Genomic DNA, 20,903 nt, shown 5'->3' on the forward strand with positions numbered 1-20,903 from the left:
GATAACTATGGTATTAAAGAAAATATTTTCTTGACATGCATGGACATAAAACAAATAAAAAATTAACCATAAAAGTAATCCACCCTTGTCCAGCCCATTCACACCCTTGTTTACAGAAGAACAGATATTTAATTCTGATCAAAACTACCCTTTCCATAACTGAACTACCTTAATAAACATGAAATATGAAATAACCTTTTATTTATGTAATTAAACCATATGACTGAAATTACATACAAGATATTATACATATGCCATGGTAACTATTAACACTTGTAGATGTGTCAGACATCTATACATTCTCTCTCATGTTTGTTTCTTCAAATATGATCAAGACAAAATGTAAAAACAAACACAAACTTAAATAATTAAGTCTTGTGATGTTTGTATATTAACTTTTCAAACTGTATAGGCTTGTTGTTCTGAAATGAATAATTAATTCATATGTAAACTTTTGAACCTCTAAAAACCTTTTGTCATTTCTGGGGCAGGGTTGCAGTTAACCACTAACCCACTCACCATGCTCACAATTTATGTCAAATTTTCTGTGGTCAAGAAAAATTAAAAAAGTTTGGCCACCAAAAAGGCAAAACAACATTTAGGTCTATTTGTATTTAATAATGTACTTATAATTCAGAATGTTCTGTCACTTCTGTGTACTTATGTCACAGATCACATGTAGCTTTCCCTCCAACAGGATCTGAAGCCCCCATATGAAACTCAAGCTTACGAATAGACAAAATTATTTAAAATTCATAAAATACAACTGCAAATAATTAAAGTTATATATGGCGTATTTAAGATATAAGTTTAGACTAACTAAAATTAAAAAGATCTTTCTATTTGTTTTATCCCTTTATATATAAAGATAGGACTTTCCTGTAAATTACACAATTTAAATCAATTGCGTTTCATAGATTATGATATTAGAAATTTAAAACAATAACCAATTTATTTACTGATTCCGCATTTAAATATCAGACACAGTTTAAAGTCAATTTAACTATAGAAACGTTGGGTTATTCAAGTTCAAAATCATGAAAATTTTAATTTGAACATAAATAACAAATATCATGATCATTTACACTCAATCTCGTATTTTTATTTTTTAGCTCAGATATGACATATATAGCTTTAATACATTTATCAGTGCACAACTTAATGAAATTATTTTCCTTGTTAATAACAAATGACAGTCAAAATAAGATTTCCTACCAGACTTTACTTTGTTTCAACATGATGATGAGTCATATTACACGAGAAGAGACTAAAAGAATAATTAATATGTACAATTATACATACTTAGGTAAGTGGATAAAAGGTTAGCTAGTGGAATGGAGCTTTATATCATAAACTACTACTTCAAATAAGCAGTATAATTTAATAATAAAATGCTTTTCTTGGTTTATATGGGGCAACATTGCAGAAAATATACATGCAGTTCTACAAAAGCATTTTGATCCTCATCTTTTCACTCTCAAATGAACAGTCTTGTATCCAGTTACTTACTGAGGTTTGAAAAGTAACACTGACAAAAACTCATGGTAACTGAGTTCAACCTTTTGATTTAAAATGAAAAGGCTTGTACCCAAGATTACTTCTCAGATCTGTAGCAAGTTGGTATAATGGTAACTAGATATCATGTCCTTAGAATTGTTAAAAAAAAATTACCAAAAAAATTGACATTGATCAGAACTTTTCGACCCTAATAAATAGGCTTTTACTCCTGGTCACCTTTTAGAATCTTTCACAAGTTTGAAACTGAGAGATCAAACAGTAGTCCATTTATTAATTCCCCACCATTCTTAACGAATGATATATGACAGGTTGCAATGAGACACATGCATAAAAGGGCAATTTATCTTTTCCCATAAAAACATTGTGGAAAGTAGATACATGTAATAATTAAATTTGAAGATGTGTTTGTGAAGCACCAATGCCCCCATATGGCAGCTCATCGCTAAGGTTAAAGTTTTTCAAAACTCTTGCATCAAGGTTATGAGGTCAAAAATGTTGGAAGGTTTTGTCACAAGAAATACAATGTGAAATATGAAAGACCTGGAACCAACCATTTAAAAGTGATCAGCAAGGTTGAAGTTTTTCAAAAGTAGGTCAAACTCCAAAGTCAAGGTCATGAGGTCAAAAATTTTGGTCCCAATGAAAAGTCTTCTCATAAGAAACACACATGTATAATATGAAAGCCCTAACGCCAACTGTTCAAAAGTTATTACTTAAGTTATTACTTTATTATTACTTTAAAGTGACAGTACGGCGCATCTCATCAACAAGAGGCCCAGGGGCCACATCGCTCACCTGAGCACTATGGCTAGGAAAAAGCAGAAATCACTTCAATCTTGAAAGGTTGAAAAGTTTAAATATAAAAGTGGTTGGGGGGGGGGGGGGGGGGGGGGGTCATGAATTGAACAAATTTGAATCTACATTATCTGAGGATGCTTCCATTTAAATATGACCAATCATGGCTTTGCTGTTCTTGAGAAGAAGATTTTTAAAGATTTAACCTATGTATTCCTATGTAAAACTTTGATCACCCATTGTGGCCCCAACCGACCCCCAGGGGTCATGTTTGAACAAACTTGAATGTACACTATCTAAGAATGCTTCCATATAAATATGACCAATCATGGCTTTGCTATTCTTAACAAATAGTTTTTTTTAAAGATTTTTACTATGTGTTCCTATGTAAAACTTTGATCGGCCATTGTGGCCCCACCCGACCCCCGGGGGTCATGATTCGAACAAATTTGTATGTACACTATCTGAGGATGCTACCATATAAATATGACCAATCATGACTCTGCTATTCTTAACAAATAGTTTTTTTAAGATTTTTACTATGTGTTCCTATGTAAAACTTTGATCGCCCATTGTGGACCCACCTGACCCCCGGGGGTCATGATTTGAACAAATTTGAATGTACACTGACTGAGGATGCTTCCATGTAAATGTGACCAATCATGGCTTTGCTGTTCTTGAGAAGAAGATTTTTGAAGATTTTCCCATATATTCCTATGTAAAACTTTGATCGCCCATTGTGGACCCATCCGACCCCCGGGGGTCATGATTTGAACAAATTTAAATGTACACTATCTGAGGATGCTTCCATGTAAATGTGACCAATCATGGCTTTGCTGTTCTTGAGAAGAAGATTTTTGAAGATTTTCCCATATATTCCTATGTAAAACTTTGATCGCCCATTGTGGCCCCACCCGACCCCGGGGGTCATGAGTTGAAGAAACTTGATTCTAAACTACCTGAGGATGCTACCATATAAATATGACCAATCATGGCTTTGTTGTTCTTGAGAAGAAGATTTTTAAAGATTTTTTCCTATATATTCCTATGTAAAACTTTGATCGCCCATTGTGGCCCCACCCGACCCCCGGGGGTCATGATTTGAACAAACTTGAATCTACACTACCTGAGGATGCTTCCATGTAAATATGACCAATCATGGCTTTGCTGTTCTTGAGAAGAAGATTTTTAAAGATTTTTTCCTATATATTCCTATGTAAAACTTTGATCGCCCATTGTGGCCCCACCCGACCCCCGGGGGTCATGATTTGAACAAACTTGAATCTATACTACCTGAAGATGCTTCCATGTAAATATGACCAATTATGGCTTTGCTGTTCTTGAGAAGAAGATTTTTAAAGATTTTTCCTATATATTCCTATGTAAAACTTTGATCGCCCATTGTGGCCCCACCTGACCCCCGGGGGTCATGATTTGACCAAACTTGAATCTACACTACCTGAGGATGCTTCCATGTAAATATGACCAATTATGGCTTTGCTGTTCTTGAGAAGAAGATTTTTAAAGATTTTTCCTATATATTCCTATGTAAAACTTTGATCGCCCATTGTGGCCCCACCTGACACCCGGGGGTCATGATTTGAACAAACTTGAATCTACACTACCTGAGGATGCTTCCAAGTAAATATGACCAATCATGGCTTTGATGTTCTTGAGAAGAAGATTTTTGAAGATTTTCCCATATATTCCTATGTAAAACTTTGATCGCCCATTGTGGCCCCACCTGACCCCCGGGGGTCATGATTTGAACAAACTTGAATCTACACTACCTGAGGATGCTACCATATAAATATGACCAATCATGGCTTTGCTGTTCTTGAGAAGAAGATTTTTAAAGATTTTTCCTGTATATTTCCTATGTAAAACTTTGATCGCCCATTGCGGCCCCACCCTACCCCCGGGGGTCATGATTTGAACAAACTTGAATCTATACTACCTGAGGATGCTTCCACATAAGTTTCATGTTTTCAAGCACAGTGGTTCTTGAGAAGAAGATTTTTTAATGATGCCATTAATTTTTCACAAATTCTCAATTATCTCCCCTTGGAAGAAGGCGTGGCCCTTCATTTGAACAAACTTGAATCTCCTTTACCCAAGGATACTTTGTGGCAAGTTTGGTTGAAATTGGCCCAGTGGTTCTTGAGAAGAAGTCGAAAATGTGAAAAGTTTACAGACGGACAGACGGACAGACAGACGGACAGACGGACTACAGACAAAATGTGATCAGAAAAGCTCACTTGAGCCTTCGGCTCAGGTGAGCTAAAAAACTGAGTTGATGAAATTTTCCGACAAGATTTGGAATTTTTTTACTACTTATAAATGTATAAACTTTCAGAAAATTACAACTTTTACAATTAAATAATTTGGATTATTTCATTAAAATTAATAGTTATTTATGGGACATAAATATATACATCGCAACGTGTTCGGGGTTCCACATTCCATGCTATGCACGCATGCTTAGTTTTCATAAACAAAACAGCATGGTTAGAGAGGGAATCCCGGTAGGCCTGCTACATTGACAAAGTCGACTAAAAATAAAAAGAAACTGAAAATAGAACTTGAAAAAGCAACTTTCCTGAATAAAATTTAGTTTGGGGATTAATATAATCGCTGGATAAGGAAGAAACGGGGACTCGGCGACACTCAAGCAGGGCTCTTGAAGGTTCTATTCGACAGGTTTGTTGATACTTGTTATCATTTCTCATTTTTCCGTCGCTTTCAAAGAAAAAAAAATAGTGTAATCTCAACATAAAAAATACATCTTTGACTTATAAACATTGTTGCCATTTGAATGCTAATTTCTTTTAACTGTGCAGAAAAATATTTTGTTTGACATTTGCTGCGATTACGTATGATTAGTTGGTTTTTCCTTTCTCGGACCCCAATACACAAAACGTCAACATTTGTACTTTTAATTCTGTTAAATTCGCCTGAATGCATCTACTAAAATCTTTACGATTATTAATTTAGATTATTTTATCAGAAAGTTATAATAATTTGTGTTCTTGAAAATTGCTTTCACCTAATATTCATTATAACTGTAAACTCTACAGTGTAAGCACGTGCCGTTTTGGAATTCACGTGGTACAAATAAACAGATCTAAGATTGCTCCAGTTCGTACAACCCTTGATTTTCCGGCAGATTCTAATTACGTTAATTTTGTTTGAGTAGAGAATATTTCTATTTCTCAAACTGCTTACATCAACTTTATACCTTATTTCTTAATGACATATTGGGTAAATTTGGATGAAAAAGCACACATTTTGCAGCCGTACTGTCGCTTTAAGTTTTCATTACTTTAAGTTTTTCAAGAGTAGGTCAAACCCCAAGGTCAAGAGGCAAAAAATACTGGTACCCAAAGAAAGGTTTGTCACAAATGTAAAAGCCCTAACACCAACCTTTCAAAAGGTATGGTCAGGTTAAGATTTGGTTAAAAAGTTTTATTAAAGTTTTTCAAAAGTAGGTCAAATGCCAAGGTAAAGGTCATGAGGTCAAAAGTGTTGGTACCCAAAGAAAAGTTTTTTGTAGACAAACAGACAGATGGACAAGGCAAAAACTATATGCTCCCAAATGGTCAGATCCAGCATCTGAAGCAAGGTTGGTAGTCAGCACATCTAGATGCATCATCTCTGCACATTTGAGCCAGGTAGGGCTTATAAATTACTTTGGAATGAGACCTGCTCCAAAGACTCTGACATGTCTCAAAAACATTAATTTGGTCATTCTAATGGAAAATATTGACTGAACATGCAGTATCTGAAATCTGAATGGAACAATAAAACATACTAGATGCATCAACCATAGAACTAGGATCAATATAGTGCAAAGAAATACTTATAATGAAAACTGCTCAAAAAACTTTTCCCTTGGATGCCTTCACCGAGTATATATATATTTAAATATGTTCTCCAAACTTCATTGAGGTAAGCTAAAACTTATAAGGGCTGAGTATCGGGTGGAAATTTCATACTACAATATATTGCGCTATTTTTAACTATATTGCGATATGTATTGCAATATTTTCAATGAATTTGAAATTCTCTTAAATTCTTATTTGATTAACCTCCATCTATAAGCAACGTGTGTAAAACTATAATTATAAATACATTGTTACAATTTTTTTTTTTTGATTTCACTACAATTTTGGAATGAAATGCAACCATACAAGAGCAACCTTACTGTTTGGTACTGTTTCTTACATATTAATTTTCATATTTTACTTAAGAAATCTAAAGCCCAAGCAGTTTCAACTTTGCTGGTATATCCGTACTGGGAAAACGTATCACAATACAATATTCTTTGTTAATAAATCGCAATATACGGTACTGGAATATCGATATTATTGCGCAGCCCTACTAAAAACTATACATATGTGTTTTATCACCAATGAATAGCCTTCAGGGAGCACAAACATTTAAAACAATAATATAATCATAAGTGTAACATGTAATGGTTGCATTAAATGAAATATTGCCCAGATATTCACATTGCAAACATTTTCAATGAACAGAATTACTATTAAAATCCACTTTTGTTTGAGAGCTCCATTATTTTTCAGGAATGGAGAGTTGCAAATTACATTGAAAACACTGTTTGCTATGTTCAAATTCTTTTCGTGCCTCTACCAAAGAAAGAACTTAAAAAAAATTTTCATTAATTAACTAAAGTTTATTTTCATATTGAAGATTAACAGGGCTTTCAAAAAGATTAGAAACAGGCCGTACTTTATCAACAAGAGGCCCACGGGCCTTATAGGTCACCTGAGTATTGTGTAACAACTTTCCAACAATTGAATTTGGTTCGTATTTTAAACCAGAGGCCATGTAATTCACAATTTTGAAAGAGGCACTATTGCTTATCATAACTATACGGTTAGCATGCTTACTTTGATTACTTAATACCCAGAGGCAGAGCAGAGGAACAAAAACAAGAGAAGTAGGAAGATCAGGATCAACAAAATAATTAGTCTAGTATTCACTATCAACTCAGAAATTGAGTTCTAATCTGTCCCCCACTTAACACTAATCACCATGCAGCCTATTAACAAACTATTAGTGCTTCTGTACTATTTATAAACCCATATTAAGACCTCTAGCATTGACCTCTCTTATGGTCTTTGAAGAACTTTTAATAAGATAAGTTATTTTTGTCTCATTTTTATTTATCTATTACTTACAGGTCTACCTGATAATTAAAAATAAGAAAGTACTTTTTTAATTATACGATAAACATTCTTGCATAATTATCTTATTCTATTAACCTTTCAAATACATTATTTACAGTGATTAATTATCAAAGGTGAATGGAAAAGGGGAATAACTTCTCTCAGTAGAATACAAATTAATAGAGCCCTGCCCAGGACCAGAATGCTTAGACAAATGGTTCAGATGTTTAAAAATCTGGTAGAAATATGCTTACTCATATCATTTAAACTTTTACTCAGTTTGCTTCCGATATGCCAAGAAGCAGAGAAGAATTTCACAGGTACAATGCATTTTCACTACAGATTCAACAAAGCCTTACCCTAACACCAGAACCCAAGACCAAGGGTCAAGAAATTTAGAAATTTGGAAGAGTTACCCTCATCATCATTACTATGGACTTCAAAGAATTAACACTTTTCCACTATATTATCAAAAGCCCCCCCCCCCTTCCTCGTTATGCCAGAACCCCTGACCCAAGGACCACAAGATTTAAAAATTCTGTTCGAAGCTCCCATTTTTATCATAGCTAAGCAATTTATTTATCAGCTCAACACTAAGGAGCCGACAGGATTAATTAATGATTAATTAATAGAATTAATGCTTTTTCACTATATAATCAATAGAGCCCCCCCTCCTCAAGAACCCCCAAAACTGAGGCGATATATTTAAAAATTTTGGAAGAGGCATCCTTGTCTATCATAATCATGCACTTAATTTGTTAAAATAATCTCCAGTAGCAGAGAAGAAGATTTTCAAAGAATCAATGCATTTTCACTATATAATCAATAGAGCCCCGCCCTAACACCAGAACCCCTGACCCTGGGGCCATGAAATTTACAATTTTGGAAAAGGCATCCTTATGCATCATAACCATGCACTTAGTTTGTTTAAATAATACCCAGGAGCAGAGAAGAAGATTTTCAAAGAATTAAAGCATTTTCACTATATAATCAATAGAGCCCCGCCCTAACACCAGAACCCCTGACCCAGGGGCCATGGCTTTCACAATTCTGGAAGAGGCCCACCTCCTCATCATAACTATGTACTTAGTTTATCACCTTAATGCCCAGGAGCAGAGGAGAAATTTTCAAAGAATTAATGCATTTTCACTATATAGTCGATAGAGCCCCGCCCTAACACCAGAACCCCTGACCCTGGGACCATGAAATTCACAATTTTGGAAGAGGCACTCTTGCTCATCATAACTATGTACTTAGTTACTTTATTAAATATCCAGAAGCAGAGAAGAAGATTTTCAAAGAATTAATGCATTTTCACTATATAATCAATAGAGCCCCGCCCTAACACCAGAACCCCTGACCCTGGGGCCATGAAATTCACAATTTTTAAAAAGGCACTTTAGCTCATCATAACTATGTACTTAGTTCCTTTATTTAATACGCAGGAGCAAAGAAGAAGGTTTTCAAAGAATTAATGCTTTTTCACTATATAATCTATAGAGCCCCACCGTAACACCAGAACCCCTGACCCTGGGGCCATGAATTTCACAATTTTGAAAGAGGCACTCTTGCTTATCATAACTATGTACTTAGTTCCTTTATTTGATACCCAGAGGCAGAGAAGAAGATTTTCAAAGAATTAATGCATTTTCACTATATAATCAATAGAGCCCCGCCCTAACACCAGAACCCCTGACCCTTGGGCCATGAATTTCACAATTTTGGAAGAGGCACTCTTGCTCATCATGACTATGTACTTAGTAACTTTATTTCATACCCAGGAGCAGAGAAGAAGATTTTCAAAGAAATAACACACTTTCACTATATGATCTATATAGCCCCACCCTTGGGCCAGAACCCCTGACCCTGGGGCCATGAATTTCACAATTTTGGTAGAGGGCTCAATGCTTATTACAATGATGCCAACAGTTTGACTGCTTGATGTCCAGGAGTAAAGAAGAAGATTTTTAAAGATTGTATTATTTTTGGTGGTTTTAGCCCCACCCCTCAGGCCCCAGGGGGGCAGGGACCATGAAATTCACAATTTTTGTTCCCCTTCACCCATAAATGCTGTATACCAAATTTGGATGTAATTGGTTCAGTGGTTCCAGAGAAGAAGCTAAAAATGTTCAAAAGTTTACGACCGACGAACGACGACGGACGAAAACGGATAGCAATAGGTCACCTGAGTTTACTCAGGTGACCTAAAAATAGGAGGTATCTTGTGGAAGCTATTTTAGTTAAATGTGTTATCAAATTTTTCTCCAATGAATATATTGGCGGGTACAATCATGAACCTGCCAGGTAAAAGTACCAGTTACCGGTACATTTTGAAAAGCCTGTATTAAGAAAAAATCATACTGGAATCACTGCGAATCAATCAATCAATCCCTCACCATGATAGTCAGACACTCATCTCACTACACTGTTGACAGATGACGGATTTAAATTACTTTATAAAACTTTACTCGCTTTACTTTCTCTCTCTCTCTCTCTCTCTCTATATATATATATATATTAAATACTACTAATATGTTAAATATATATTTACTGTGTATCTTTAATATATATTTTTATGCCCCGCCATGAATATGGCCGGGGCATATAGTGTTTGTCATGTCCGTCTTCCGTCCTTCTGTCACATTTTGCGTTTAGCTCTGTTCAAAGCTCAGTTTCAAAGAAACTATCCAAGATATTTTTATCAAACCTCATATGCTGATAGATATTGATGAGAGCTATGCAACTGCATCAACATTTTTTGACCTTGACCTTTCTTTTGACCTTGACTTCACTTTTCTTAAATTAGTGTTTAGCTCAGTTTTAAAGATACCATTCAAGATAGTGTAATCAAACTTCAGATGTTGATACATACTGTTGTAAGCTATTCAACTGCATCAACATTTTTTGACCTTGACCTTTCTTTTGACCTTGACCTCACTTTTCTTAAATTAGTGTTTAGCTCAGTTTTAATGAAACAATTCAAGATATTTTTAACAAACTTCATATGCTGATACATACTGATGAGAGCTATTCAACTGCATCAATATTTTTGACCTTGACCTTTCCTTTGACCTTGACCTCACTTTTCTTAAATAAGTTTTTAGCTCAGTTTTAAAGATACCATTCAAGAAAGTGTTATCAAACTTCATATGCTGATACATACTGATGAGAGCTATTCAACTGCATCAACATTTTTTGACCTTGACCTTTCCTTTGACCTGACCTCACTTTTCTTAAATTAGTGTCAAACTTCATATGCTGATACATACTGATGCAAGCTATTCAACTGCATCGATATTTTTTCACCTTGACCTTTCCTTTGACCTTGACCTCACTTTCCTCAATTTGTGTTAAAATGTTGCATTACTAATATACCTTCGGCGGGGCATTCATGTCCTATGGACATATTTCTAGTTTTATTATATATTAACAAACAATAATTACAAGCACTTAAAACAGTGGATTTTAAGCGGGTTAATGTACTCGTAGCGCTCCATTCCTTAAAAGTAATGGAGCAGAGGCCCCTTTGGGGCCGAGGGCTGCATTACTTTTAATGAATGGAGCACTACTCGTACATTAACCCTAACGTATCAATCAGACAATCAAACAATGAAATATAAGCATCACATGCAATTAGGAAAACCAAACTGCTATACATTTTTGTTATAAACAGGGCCTTCAATGATTTTGAAGTTAAGAGGTGAATTTATCTATTTGAAGTGATTGTTTTAGAATTATTTCCAATAGTTCCCTGTACCAATTATGAAATTTGAAGCTGCAAATTTTTATCATTGAAATGGTGATAAATCACCTCCTGTTGTCCCTTATTGAAAGCCCTGATATAATGATATATACATGTATATTTATATCATGCATAAAAGTTTGATTTCTCTTTCCTACCTCATCTGAAACAGCTTGCAGACATTCAATTGCTGCCGACTTTTTCCTCTCCTCAGAATTCTTCAATTTTTTCTTTTCATATCTGGCAGGCTTACATTGATGTTTTTTGTCAGCTTTGGGGTCGAAAAGGAGGTCAAGGTCAACATAGTCTTGAAACTCATCATCATCCTGCTGAAGAAGGTGAATTATGTGTCTGGAATAAATGATGGAGTCGATGCCACGAATCTCCAACTGGTGACCAAACCACTTCTGAACTGGCGACGGCAGCCGCACAGTTTCCATGAACAGTTTATGCTCAGGAAACTTCATGGAAACTGCTCAGCACTGCTTCTTTGCCAAACATGGGTACATACAGTGAAACCACTGGGACAGACGTGCACTGGGGAATTTCTTTATGGACAACATGGTCTTGGTTGTTAAGAGGAAGACAAGATGCTTGATAAAGCTTTACATAAAAATTCTATCTCGTGGTATGTATTTCTTCATCTCTCTTCTAGACAAATCCATTGTCTTCCTGCCAAAACAACAGAGAATTATTGAACAAAAATTTAAAATTACATAAAATTGTTGCATTTTGGAATAAATTTCATTTTATTCAACAAATATGCTGGTACTTTGACTATTGCATTCTGAACCAGACTGAACAAGGGTTAATCAGTGTCTCCTTAATGTTTTTAAAATATGGTAGTACAGTAAAACTCGGTTAACGAAGTCATTGGGACCTGTGAAATTACTTCATTATATCCATAATTCGTTATATCCGTATAAGGAATTCGTAAAATTTATATAGCTGGGGATCCCAGAAAACTTTTCTATATCCGTGAATTCGCTATATCCCTGTTCGTACTAATTAAAAGAGTTTTACTGTAATTATTATTTATATTATAGTGAGCGCAGCGAGTGGCGCGAAGTGCTGCTCACAATGCGAGCTCTAACGACAACGCCTGGGTGAAGAGAAAATTCGGACTAACACATTGATCAAAACGAATTTTTTTCCACAGTTACTTCTACATCCACAATGCATCGCTTGTTTAAGCTATGTTCTCCCAAGAATAACAACAAAAGTTTAACAAAAAATAAATAAACTCGCCTTGATTTAATGGATATATGGCAGATAAATAGTAAATAAAATTTCTTCATTAAAGTCAACAATGTTCAGGCTTCGGTTTGGGAATGCAACTTAAATATGACGTCGTGTGACGTCAGAGTCTAGACACCAAATGTCACGTGCAGTTTGACAATCGAGCCCGATCTAAGTTAAAACTGGATAAGTATCTGTGCTCGCCCTAACGGTTGTACTGTCAACATATTAGTTATTACTATTCATCATTTTCATGGCATACCAAAAATGCTATACCTTATGTCAGTGATAAAAACTGACACACACACTATTATTTAAGCCTTCTCCATCTTCTATAACATGAAAAATCAGTGACATCATATTCTTAGTAAATTCTTTAAATGCCCCATTTTCTGAACTTTCTCATTAAAAATTTTGACAGCTGTAGGAGTTATTTCCCTTGTCAAAATAAACTGACGCAACAAACGTAAAATCCACATTTACTTCGAATAACGTTTTGCATAAATTGAATTGTTGGCTAATAAAAGATTAATTTTTCCTCTAAAAAGACATTTTGAGTATCAACTAAGCTGTATAGACGGTGTCAAACAACATGGACGGGATAGTAGGAGGACATCCTTGTCCAAACGACCAACAGGACACACATAACATTACAAAAGCAGCAAAACCCCATATTTAATGACGTATAATGGTATGGATTATCTTTCACTTTCTATTTTGATTTTCAATGCACATAACTTATACAAATTCAGGTAACTTACCCCGGAAACTGAAGGACGATGGGGGTACGTTTACAGATTTAGCCTCATGACACTCAATGATAAACAGTTCACTGCATTGAACGTCCCTGGTGCAAATACTGTTTCCTCAAAGCAGAACTACATCACTAAGACCGTCTAAATACTTACATCGAGGAAAAAACATAAGAATATACGATAACACTATATTACCCCAGAGGAAACCTTGGCTGTTCCTCTAGGTTGTCGCCGGATATGCCTGCGCCAAAATATAAACCCATTTGAAGTTATCCTTCTTTACAAACAGTTACTGTCGTGATTAACTTCTTATGAAATTGGAGATATTTTTTATTACTGTTATATTTAATTCATTGTTTATTGGCTTAATTTTTGGAACTGTCAATTCATACGCATATATTTTACAGCATTGGAACTATTTCCAAATTTTCTGCATGAGCAGACACAGGTTCGCAGAGAATGCGTGGCAACGGCATTTTACCCGCGAACTCCAAACGCATGCAACAGAAGGAAAATCAGTGGCGGATCAAGAATATTAACGTAGGTCGCGGGTTTGCTGACGCCGTTAAAACTGGGTACACAATTTGTATGATTTTTGACGACTTTTTTGTGCACATTTGATTATGACGTCACAATGAAAAAGAAATCTGCGATGATTTTTTTTATCATTCATGAGTTAGCTATAACTTTTGTTGGAATTGATACATGTAGTTTAGTGTCGTATTATTTAAGGAACAAACATCACAAATAATGAAGGCTTTATACGATTTGAATATTTAGATATTACTTTGTTGGAACTTATGGTGTTAGCTATATTATTTATGAAACAAACTAAGTTGTCACAAATAATAAAGATTTGATCGACACCGGAAGTATTAGAAACCGTTTATTTATTGTCGGGCTTTTCCAACAGGCCGAAAAACAACCGCTTGGACACATATGGACGATATGAACACATGTTTAAACTGACGTTTTTTCCCCCTTTGAACGTATTTTAACAGCTTGTTTTATTGATAAAGAAGTTATTATGTAAGCAATCGCAAATACACCTGTTACATCAAAAGTTTAAACTTAATTTTTTTTAAAAGTACATTTTTAAAACATATATATCTACAAGTTAATCACAAATTAAAAACTGCAAAGGTACTATGAAACATAAAGACAATTTTTGAGCGACACTGACCTCCTGTAAATTACGGCTTACAATGCTGTTAGCTACAGATTTTATTTGCAACTTTGCTTTCCACGTCCAACAAGTAATGTCCTATAAATTGAAAAGTCGATCGTAAAAAAAAAAAACAAAACAAAAAAAAAAAAAAAAACAAATCTGCCTGTTATGGAATTCCATATACGACAGCCAACTGCTTACTGCCAACTGCACACTGCTTACTGCCAACTGCTCACTGCTTACTGCCAACTGCCACACATATTTGAATAAATTTCATATTTATATTGATATTTATGTGATTTTTCATAAAACCAGGCGCGGATCCAGGATTTTTTTACAGGAGGGGTCCCCCCCCCCCCAAAAAAAAATCCAACACAAAAATTTCTTGACAAAAAAAAAAATAAATAAATAAAACAAAACAAAACAAACAAAAACGTAAACTCCTTTCCTAAACGTCAAAAACCTATTTCGGCGGGGGAAGGGGAGGGGTTGACATCTTATGCTTCATATCTATGACTTTTCATATCAACTTAACACGGATCCGCGTTTTCTAGGGGTGGATGGGTTTCCAAGGTCACTTTTAGTTGGTTTAGTATAGGTCTATACATTAAATAACTCTACAAATTCCAGGGGGTGGTCCGGACACCCACCCACCCCCCTCCCACCGACACCCCCCCCCCTCTACATCCGTGTATGTAAAACATAACTTATTTGGGAAAACAAAGAGATATAAATCTTTAATTTGAGAAAAATGGAAATTTATTTTCAAAACATCTTCCCCGCGAAACAACAGATCCCTTTTTTCAGTTTTTATTCATTCCAAAGGTTTTGTTGTCTCACGGGGGGGGGGGGGGGGGCACGTGTTTTGAAGAGTAAAAACAGGAAAATAGTCATTTTATTACCAATTTCAAATGAGATAACAAATAAAAAATGTACTTTATCAATCTCATATGTTAAATTTTACATAAGTTAAAACTTTCGGTGAGATTCAAGAGTCATTTATCCATTTTCATGAAGGCGGGAATAGAGAGTTGGTGTGCTGCATAGTTCTTACAATAATAACAAAATTTGGCGGATTTAGGAATTTTTAAACTGTAAAGGCGAGGAAGGAGTAAATCGGAAGAAGGGGTGTTTCCTCTTAAAAACAAAACATTTAATTTCTGCATTTCGTTGCAGGCAAATAATTTGATAACTTTTTTTGACGCGGGTAAGGGGGGGGGGGTCACATACGACAAAAGAACAAACTTTTAAAAGGGTCTTGAGTAACATTTGTTGGTATATGTATTTATAATAGAAATATTACTGAAAGTTATAATAACAAATAACTTTTGCCTAGTTTAAAACATCGAGTAATAACTTTTGGATTTTCTTTTTACCCTAGAAAAAGTACATGTGTATGGGAATTTTTATATGTGTCTTATGTAAATCGTTTTAATGGCTAATGTTCGATCTGTTAGATCTGTAAAAAAACATTCGTGGTGGTGTTGGTTGTAGGGGGGGGGGCGTAACCACTAAATTTCCAACATATACTATATACAGTAGTTCTCCCTTACGGAAGGGTATTAGTGCCACGTAATTTTTTTTTTTTTAAAGTTGGTAATTCCAACTTTAAAGTTGGAAATTCCAACTTTAAAGTTGGTTTTTCCAACTTTAAAATTGGAAATTCCAACTTTAAAGTTGGCTTTTCCAACTTTAAAGTTTGTAATTCCAATTGCAACTTAAAAGTTGGAATTACCAACTTTAAAAAAAAACATTACGTGGCACTAATACGCTTCCGTAAGGGAGAACTACTGTATATAGTATATGTTGGAAATTTAGTGGTTACGCCCCCCCCCCCCCCCTACAACCAACACCACCACGAATGTTTTTTTACAGATCTAACAGATCGAACATTAGCCATTAAAACGATTTACATAAGACACATATAAAAATTCCCATACACATGTACTTTTTCTAGGGTAAAAAGAAAATCCGAAAGATATTACTCGATATTTTAAACTAGGCAAAAGTTATTTGTTAGTATAACTTTCAGTAATATTTCTATTATAAATACATATACCAACAAATGTTACTCAAGACCCTTTTAAAAGTTTGTTCTTTTGTCGTATGTGATCCCCCCCCCCTTACCCGCGTCAAAAAAAAAGCTATCAAATTATTTGCCTGCAACGAAATGCAGAAATTAAATGTTTTGTTTTAAAGAGGAAACACCCCTTCTTCCGATTTACTCCTTCCTCGCCTTTACAGTTTAAAAATTCCTAAATCCGCCAAATTTTGTTATTATTGTAAGAACTATGCACACCAACTCTTGATTCCCGCCTACATTTTCCATCCATTTAATTCAATATAAATGGCAATTTGGACATGAAAACTTGTTTGAATGCAAAGAAAAGTTCATTAGTATTAAGTACTAATTTTAAAAACCAGTGACAAAAAGTTAATTGCTCTTATTTACAACTCCTTTCATAAGGGGGTAGAAAATTTTATTAATTGAAATCAGGCTGAAAACGTCACCATTTTCAAATACTCATGAAAATGATAATGGATAAATGACTCTTGAATCTCACCGTATGTTTTAACTTATGTAAAATTTAACATATGAGATTGATAAAGTGATAAAGTACATTTTTTATTTGTGATCTCATTTAAAATTGGTAATAAAATGACTATTTTCCTGTTTTTAATCTTTAAACACGTGCCTCCCCCCCCCCCCCCCGCCCCCCCGTGAGACAACAAAACCTTTGGAATGAATAAAAACTGAAAAAAGGGATCTGTTGTTTCGCGGGGGAAGATGTTTTGAAAATAAATTTCCATTTTCCGTTAATTTCTATAGTAAAATATTTTTTTCAAATTAAAGATTTATATCTCTTTGTTTTCCCAAATAAGTTATATTTTACATACATAGAACTAGAGGGGGGGGGGGGGTCGTTGGGAAGGGGGGGTTCCAGACCACCCCCTGGAATTTGTAGAGTTATTTAATGTATAGACCTATACTAAACCAACTAAAAGTGACCTTGGAAACCCACCCACCCCTAGAAAACGCGGATCCGTGTTAAGTTGATATGAAAAGTCATAGATATGAAGCATAAGATGTCAACCCCTCCCCTTCCCCCGCCGAAATAGGTTTTTTTTACGTTTAGGAAAGGAGTTTACGTTTTTGTTTGTTTGTTTGTTTGTTTTTTGTTTTTTGTCAAGAAATTTCTGTGTTGGATTTTTTTTTGGGGGGGGGGGGTGGACCCCTCCTGTAAAAAAAATCCTGGATCCGCGCCTGGTTTTATGAAAATTCACATAAATATCAATGTAAATATGAAATTTTTTTCAAATATGCGTGGCAGTTGGCAGTAAGCAGTGAGCAGTTGGCAGTAAGCAGTGAGCAGTTGGCAGTAAGCAGTTGGCTGTCGTATATGGAATTCCATAGCCTGTCGATTAGGTAATATAATTTTTTTTTTTTTTTTTTTTAGATTTTCGCCCCATTTACCCCTCTTAAAATGTCTCGTTCGATTGTTTTATTTATTTATTTTAATTCTTACACGTATACTACATAAAATCAAGATCAGAATTATTTTTTGACTTATCCTGTGTCTGTATGTGGAAAAATCGCGTGGGGCTATTTGCAAGAATGGAGAAATATTGGTGAGGATTTTAGTGTAAATATACGTATAAATATATACAGATAATGTGCTTGTATCGAGAATTAACATTACAGTTTACATCTATTATCACAGAGAGATTCGAACATAGTAAAAGTACTAGTACTGCGACGAAGAAATGAAAGGTCTAAATTCACAACGTTTGGCAGGGCGAGCGGCACTTGTGTGTTATTTCGTCTGATTAAAAAAAATTACATTATTATGATACGATTCATTGGTCATTTGAAAACAGACAGACGTGAATTTCTTATTTTAAAATTATTTTTTCTTGTTTTTCTGCACTGTATACCGGATCGATATTCACGATGTCAAGCGTGACGTCGCAATATCTTATGACGTCGTTCTTAAAAATGTTACATTTTTGCGATATAAAAGCAATTATCCACATTTAATTTACGAGAAAACTAACCCGAAGACATCTTAATTTTTTCACATAGATGTATTTCAAATCATTTCTATGTTAAAATACTAAAAAGGAAACAATTTTGTCTGCATGCACCATTTAAAAGTTATTGATATTTTCTGAAACAAAATCTGGTCTCAAAACGATCCAAAAACGACGTTTTCCAGATATAATTCAATAGAATAACGTTGAAAATGTTACGACAACAATGGCATGTTTGGGATTTAATTACACAAAAACGATACAGACGAATTTTATAAAATTTTCAGAGAATGTAAAACGAAGGTAGAGGATCTGCAAACCCGCGACCTACGTTAAGAATAAAGAGGATTAAAAATAAAAAATGATAATGATATTAAAGACTCATCTTTTTTTTCCTTTGTGGAAATCATAGGGGCTTGTCTTCCGGATTGTTAAATGTAAAATAAATTAATAAAATTTTGAATCTAGATACACTTAAATTAGTTGTTAAAATAAAGATTCTGACACTTTCAGTCAAGAAAAAACATTTAGATAAAGACGTACCACACCTATATACATAAACTCTATGTATATAGGTGTATTTAAATTAATACACTTTTTTAAAGTGTATTAAATTTAAAGTATTCAAAATTTTATTAATTTATTTTACATTTAACAATTCGGAAGACAAGCCCCTATGGTGGAAATATTTTAAAATGCTTATTTTTTTGGTGGTTGATTTAAGATCTGATTCAGACACACAGGTACTCCAGACTCGGTCGTTACAGAAATCGGTTTAGTATATTGAAAAGGTAAACAAATATATATATATATATATATATATATATATATATATATATATATATATATATATATATATATATATATATATATATATATATATATGTACAAGATACAAGTTAGATTTTATTAGTCCAATTTGGGCCCCCAGAGGAGCAAAAAAGATTTACAAACATGAAACAAAAGAAGGAGGAAGATCCAAATGATAGAACAAACCTGATCAGTTTATCATTTTTATAATTTATCAGTGCTTAATTGTACAATCATTGATAAATGCATCTACACTATTAATTTTGACCTTGACCTTGATGTTTGACATACTTCTGAAATTTTTTTTTAACCTTTTCCATATTCAATAGTTGCTGCTAGGGCTTTCACATTTCACAGGTATATTCCTCGAGACAAGACCTTTCTTTGGGTACCAACATATTTGATTTGCATTTGAGAATGTTTAATCTTTGCACTATAAGTTGCCATACAGGGGCATCAGTGTTTCACAAACACATCTTATTTCTTTCACAAAGGGGAATAACTCTAACTATTGAGTTATACACTGTCCACAGCTGGCTTCAAGACATGCAGGAATGCTGCATGCATGATTTACAAGAAATGGATTGCCAAAGATGCTTTCACACACCTGTGAATCAGGTGAAATATTCCCCCTCTTTGTGAAATTTGTCCTCTAATTCTATATGAGTTAAGGTCAAGATCTAGTAAATGATTTTAGACTGCCTTTTTGATGCTAGATCCATTATGACGTCATAATCAAATTAAACTTTCTTTTTCCTGTACTTTACAGCTGTAAAAGAATTATGTAGAAAATACTTTTCTGGAATTCAATTTGAAATCATGTGAAAAGTAATCCCGAAACCTATATTCAATTTAATATTATTTTAAAGAAGAGGCTAAGAACATACAAAATACCATTTTCTGAGAGACTGTAGGCAATCTGGATACATTTAATTTGTCTGATATGGAAAAAACTCCCATATTCATGACTGATTTTCTTAATTTTTCATTGAAAATGAAAGTTTAAGATATGATTTTTTGTCTTGTTTACCTACAAATTATGCCCCGAAACACCTTATTTGACCAAGCTATACTTATAAAGCTTCATTAAAGGAATTTATTTCTCAAATTTGAGAAATCTGTAGACTCCTTTTATTTACTAGATCTTGACCTTAAGGAAATGCTGTAAGGCATGTTCCAAGGGAATAGTGGGTATTTGTACGTTGGGTGCCAAATGCCACAGGTGGTGAAATAACAAGTTTCAACTGGAACTTGAACCCAGGGCCTCTGGCCTACCATGCCAGTGCTCTAACCACTGAGCTATTGAGACCTGAATATGTTGACTTTCACACACCTGTGAACCCGGTGACATCAATATAACTAATCATGGCTTTGTTGATCTCTAGAAGATTTTTTAAAGATTTGAAAAAATTTAAATCTAAACTATGTAATGAAGGTTTCACATAAATTTCAACTTTTCTGGCCCAATGGTTCTTGAGAAGAAGATTTTTTAAAAGATGACACTAAATTTTAACTAATTCTTTTAAAATTATCTTCCCTTGAGAGAGGGTGTGGCCCTTCATTTGAACAAACTTGAATCCCCTTCACCCAAAGATGCTTTGTGGCAAGTATGGTCAAAATTGGCCCAGTGGTTCTTGAGAAGAAATCAAAAATGT

General features: G+C 34.4%; 1 protein-coding gene across 1 annotated transcript in view; it reads right to left on the reverse strand.

Annotated features, from left to right (window-relative positions):
- Positions 1–13,473, reverse strand: part of LOC133202406 (uncharacterized) — a 44,026-nt gene extending 30,553 nt beyond the window's left edge. Inside the window, exons 1-2 of the mRNA XM_061338224.1 lie at positions 13,245–13,473; positions 11,403–11,916 (exon numbers count right to left, since the gene is read on the reverse strand). Of these exons, the coding sequence (XP_061194208.1) occupies positions 11,403–11,711 (309 nt within the window). The 5' untranslated portion in view covers positions 11,712–11,916; positions 13,245–13,473. The remainder of the gene's footprint in view (positions 1–11,402; positions 11,917–13,244) is intronic.
- Positions 13,474–20,903: the final 7,430 nt, after the last annotated feature.

Source organism: Saccostrea echinata, unplaced genomic scaffold, assembly GCF_033153115.1.
Source record: "Saccostrea echinata isolate AGI-Se365-2 ecotype Australia unplaced genomic scaffold, CSIRO_AGI_Sech_v1 ptg000047l, whole genome shotgun sequence".
NCBI lineage: Eukaryota > Metazoa > Mollusca > Bivalvia > Ostreida > Ostreidae > Saccostrea > Saccostrea echinata.